This window comes from Medicago sativa, chromosome 7 (genome assembly GCF_051527215.1).
Source record: "Medicago sativa cultivar Bolivia chromosome 7, Bolivia_mono, whole genome shotgun sequence".
NCBI lineage: Eukaryota > Viridiplantae > Streptophyta > Magnoliopsida > Fabales > Fabaceae > Medicago > Medicago sativa.
The window spans coordinates 60,459,131-60,465,043 of NC_140755.1; the positions used below are offsets into that span (position 1 = coordinate 60,459,131).

Here is a 5,913-nt window from a genome sequence, read left to right on the forward strand (position 1 = left end):
CTCTCTCCTCTAAAAAATCTATTTTTGAGAAGCTACTCTTAACAGTTTTTAATTTGAAGTTTTTTTTTTTTTTTTTTTTTTTTTTAGATTCTGATTTTTTAAAAAGTTGTAACAAACTTATGCAATACTCTTAAAAGTGATTTTTTTTCCTTAAAAAGGTTATATTAAACGACTTTTGTTGAAAAGAAAATGTATTTTCCAAAAAAAAATGGTTTTTATTGATGGATTAAAATGAGGGTATGATAGACGAATAAAACACCGAAAATCTACTTCCTTAATTTTATGTTATTATTCTAAAACAACAGTTAAAAAACTGAGGAGTAGTAATCAATAAGATACATTTAAAGAAAATATATACAATAGTTTTTTGTTTTTTGCAATACACTTATATATAATATGTGTGTGTGTGTGTCTGTTGAGAGACCTTATAAGGTAACTAGATCGTAAACCCGTGCTTCGCACGGGACAACGATGATCCCAACATGTATATATGAAAAATGCATGGTTAATTGACATAAAAAACAACAAAATATGGTAGTCAAAAAGAGATCGTACACGAAGCGTCATTAGAATAGATAATAAGTAGCAACAACATTAATTAGCGAACATGTTGTAATACTTCTTTGTACACTACATTTGAGGTTAGATTTGTATCTGAACCCTCATCACCAGTCCACAATATCTTTAGCCCTTTTCTTAATGTAACTTTGGACATAGCAACATATAATTGCCCATTCAAAAAGACCGACTGCGGAAGATAGACACCAACGTGACTAAGTGATTGTCCCTGACTTTTATTAATGGTCATAACAAATTAAACAACAATGGGATATTGTCGTTGTTGATATGAGCATTATACTTTAACTATAGATATTTGGCAATGATTATGAGGGACATTTTTTATATCAAAGTGCTGCTATCTTGGAATTTATAAAAAAAAGCTAGGCAACCTCCCTCTCGGCTAATAATGAATTTATCAACAAATAAAAAAAAACTCAGACTATTATACAAAAAAAGTGTACATACAAAAATAACAATATAATAGTGTGCATTTTGGAAGGATCAAGTTCAGGCTGATAAGTTTGCATATTCAACACAGCTCATAGACTTCTTGTACTCATCAGTACCATACATTGCTGTTCTAGAATGAAAATTAAAATTAGCACCATAAATTTTTTCTGTTGCAATCTGATCAGAATTTAGAAGTATGAGAATAATTAACTCTGATGACATTAATTCAAATATAAAAAATTGATACTACTGGATTAAAGCAAGTCTTGATATGGTTCTCAACCAATAACTAATGTCAACTGCAATTACATAAGAGTTTTCTTCTTAAACTATACAATTTCTTTTGTGGTAAAGAGAGAATGTTGTAACTTTAAATAATATGAAACTGGGAGGCATTATCTACGTAGAGCACACTAACATATAGTGTTTTTTCTTCCTCATTTTCCATGTCCATGGAAGCCACGATCTAAGCTTAGTACACTTCAGGTTCTGAGGTTCTGTTCGTTCTCAAATGTCACACTACCTTCATAAAATAGTGCAGATAATGAGTAAACAACCATATAGAAGTGATGAAATACTCGTGTCTTGGTTGAAATCATTGGACCATAAGATAGAGAAATAAATACTTTGTAACCTCGTTATTATTCATTAAGATAACTACAAACTAACTGATCATCTATTTAATAATTTGATGAGAAAAATTTCTCCAATAGACTCTAATAGTGACCAAAACGCAAAGTAAAGGAAAACCGGTCCAAAAGCCTTGCGTTTATGGGTCAATTGATGTGAAAAACGTGAAGCTATTATTTCTAGCTTTATAAAAAACGTATGTTTGATGCACTCTAGACGTAGAAACAAATGGTCTTTGGACCACGGTGGGAGACTTATTTGGGCTATAGGAATATGTTATCATTGTTAGTAGAGAAGAACATAATGTCATGTCGGATTTTCGAGTTGAACAATTTGAGTGACAAAATAAATTTAGAATGAATTGAAAAATAAATTAAAATTTATTTACTACATTTATAATTTTCAGCATGTGTTGACGTATATACTTGTCATTGTTGTTTTTTAAGTTGAAGATTTAGTCCTCTCAAAAAAAGTTTGCCTAAAACTTGTTATGTTTTCTAAGTCGTAGAATTAATCCTCTAAAAAGAAGTTGTTGATTTAGTAAATATTTCCTAAAATTTGTCATTTTAACTCAATCTAATTCATATTGCAGTTAATCGCAAGTTCTCCAGCTCAGATTTAGTGTGGGGGTCCAGACAACTTGTGACATTGACTAAACTCAAAAACCTGAATAATGGAATTTTGGTGAATGATACTTGTATATTTGAAGTTGAATTTTTAGTTATTGGGCTACTTACACCCCGAAAATGATTGATGTGGATGATACATGCATTAAATGAGGTTGATACGTTGTTAAAATGTTCGCTTTTATTAATTGATTCAACAATCTTCCTAACACTCCTCTAATTTTGCATCCTAAAAAATAAATATCTGTGGGTTGAATTTGATGTGAAATTTTAATTGTTACAAGCCCTATAGTGTAAATTAATTAAGATTGTATACCTAAATATAATTAAATAAAAATTAAAAGTTACCTTATTAAAATTGTTTTTTTCTTATAGAAAAACTGACTCATTTATTTGACATTTAATGTTACATTTGTATATTACATTTTGATTGGTTGATATCTTGAAAGGGTAAATACCCCCTAAACAAGAGAGGGTAATCTAGGCCTCACCATTTTTGAGAAGCTACTCTTAACAGTTTCTCATTTGAAGTTGTTTTTAATTTTTTTTTTTAGATTCTGATTTTTTAAAAAGTTGTAACAAACTTATGCAATACTCTTAAAAGTGATTTTTTTTTCTTAAAAAGGTTATATTAAACGAGCTTTTGTTGAAAAGTAAATGTGTTTTCCAAAAAAATAAGAATTTTTTGATGGATTAAAATGAGGGTATGATAGACGAATAAAACACCGAAAATCTACTTCCTTAATTTTATGTTATTATTATTTTTTTTTTGGTGGTGGCCGGGGTTTAAACCCCGGACCTTGCATATTTTATGCATTGTCCATACCAACTGAGCTGAGCTCACGAGGACTTATGTTATTATTCTAAAACAACAGTTAAAAAACTAAGGAGTGGTAATCAATAAGATACATTTAAAGAAAATATATACAATAGTTTTTTGTTTTTTGTTTTTCATTTTCTAATCGGATAATTGGGTGCGTTTATTTTAGAAATAAAAAAAATCACTTTTGTCATTTTAAAATGTTTGTTTAGAATATTTTTTAAAATAACTTTCATAAAATATATTTTTTACTATAACATGCAAAGTTATTTGACTTTTTCCAAAACTTTTTTTTTTTGGTGGCCGGGGGTTCGAACCCCGGACCTTGCATATATTATGCATTGTACAAACCAATTGATTTATTCTCTGGAGGACCAAAACCTTTTTTAAACAAGGAGGTAAAATATGAAGGGTTTGTCTAACATGTGCAACATTGCACATGTTAAAACAACTAATAATAGTAACTTTTTTTTTGGAAAACAACAAGTATTTATTCTAAAGTTTTATATTAAATACTATTAAATATACAAGTTTCAATACAAAATTTCTATTTTAAACTTCTTAACATGTGCAACTTTGCACATGATAGAAAAAACCAAATATGAATTATTTTTAAAAAGTTATTTTATGGGTTGTAAACAAACAGAAATGGATTTAAATTCTTTGTAAATATTTTTAATAATTAATACAAAATATTTTTTGAAAAGCTTAAACAAACACACCAAATATCTTTTATGTCAAACTTTTGTCAAAAAAAAAAAAATATCTTTTATGTCAAACTGTTAGATAGAAATTTCTGAGAAATACAGCGGACCATGTATTTTACACGTTTTTCATTTTATTTGGGTACAAACACTACACGTTTTCAAAATGTTGAAAGTAAGGAAAGTTCAAAATGAAAAGCTCGAAATGTTTGGGACTTCCGTCATCGTTCATATCCACATCCATGTTGATTTATACAAACTACATACATACATAATCCAACAAGTTGCCAACAAGGAAGTAATAAGTTATCATTAATTACCAACACATTTCCTTACGTGGAAACTAATTATATTCTTCACCATATGTAGCATATGTTAGTTATCATTAATTTCATAATCCAACAATTTGCCAACAAAGTAAGTTAAGTTATCATTCTAAAAAACAAGAGTAAGTTAAGTAGTTAGTTATCATAAACTACATATATCATCATCATCATCATCACCATATTTTTCTCGTTGTCACAATTTCCATTATTATTTTCCTTTCCATTCCATTGTTCTTCTGAAAATGATGCAAGTGCAAGTTCCTGTGACTCACATAATCAACCATCTCTTCAATTTTCTTCATAACCAACCTTCTTCAATAGCTCTCAATCTCTGCAAATATTGCGCTCTTTTTCTCGCTCTACTCGCAACCTTTCACACCATTTTCATCATCAAATTCCCCAAAAAAACTCCTTCTATTCCTCCTCTCATTACTGAAGATGATTTCAGCGACAGCGATGACGAAACTTGCTCGTTGTTGTCCACGTCATCCAAATCCGAAGACGATGAAGAAGAAGATGAAAATAGATCCAGTGAATATTTCCGATTAAAAGGGTCCGGAAACGGTGACGAATTTCTACGCAGTTGTCGTCGTAGCATTACCGATATATTTTCGCTATCGGAAATCGCCAACAGCAAAAGCGTTGTGAAGCTTTGGGATACAATAGGGTTTGGATTAGGATTTGGATTTGACGATTTTGATTCCTCTGTGGTGTCTGTATACGGCGGTGCTGACGAGAAACAAAGCGTGTTATCGTCGGCGATGATGGTTTCCGCCGGAGAAAACGCGTCAGAGAATTTGGCATTGAGGATTTGGGATACGAGACTCCGGAGACGGATGCCGACGGTGGTCACGGAGTGGGTGCCCGACAACAGGAACGACAGTGGAATTGTTTTCGGCGGTCTGGAGAAGGTTTACGTTAGAGATGACGGACGTTATGAGTTGGCAATACTATGATGCCACCGTTAGAAGGTGTAACGAAATCTCAATGAGATTTGTGGTGGCCAAATTCCTAAATTCTAAAATAGGAAACTATTAATGGTGGATTCTAGGGTGAGGGTCCAATTAGGTCCCTCAGCGGTGAACCACGAGAAAAACACCAATAGATTAAATAAGTGGTTCAGATTTATTTAAATTAAAAGTGGGAACATGTAGAACTGCTCACATTCAATCATGTCCTGTAATAGTTTCAACCTGTGAAGCCCGGATACGAGATACGATATGGATACGATACTGCACCGATACGTCAATACGGAAAAATTTCAAAAATCAAGATACGATATGGCTGGGATACGTTAATAAAAAAATTTATATAATTAAATGTAAAATATAATTATAACTATTTTTTTTAATATGCAAATATATTAACAAACAAAAGAAATCACTCATAGGCTTGTAGCACATCAACATAAATATAAATATAAATAATATTGACGATTAAGAGAGTGATGATTAGTCAATTACATACATAATATATCCCAAAAAGAGCACCATCAGTGTTATACTATAACTGTTAGTGTTATACCTTATCGATCCAAAAAAGAAGCACTATATCCAAAAAAGAACACATCGGTACTCAACGGTTAAGTTATTTTAGTTAACGTTAATTGGGAAATATTGGGGCAGGTATCGGTGCATGATAATTATCGGATACTCTCCTGATACGTATCGGGAAGTATTGGATAATTATTTTTTTAAAAAATAAAATTTAATCTTCGGATACTCTCTTGATACCTAAGTATCGGGCAGGTATCGGTGCAGATACGTCATCCATTTTGAAGTATCGGGGCTTCACAG

The 5,913-nt window shown here is 31.2% G+C and overlaps 1 protein-coding gene across 1 annotated transcript; it reads left to right on the plus strand.

Moving 5' to 3' along the window:
* The first annotated feature begins 4,201 nt into the window (after window positions 1-4,201).
* On the plus strand, window positions 4,202-5,309 carry LOC146907327 (uncharacterized). Its single transcript, XM_085727413.1, has one exon. It carries the CDS (start codon window positions 4,360-4,362, stop codon window positions 5,071-5,073), a length of 714 nt encoding a protein of 237 aa, XP_085583539.1. The 5' UTR covers window positions 4,202-4,359; the 3' UTR covers window positions 5,074-5,309.
* Window positions 5,310-5,913: the final 604 nt, after the last annotated feature.

Excerpts from the sequence above, each read along its gene's own strand:
- LOC146907327 (XM_085727413.1), top strand. The coding sequence starts at position 4,360 with ATGATGCAAGTGCAAGTTCCTGTGACTCACATAATCAACCATCTCTTC.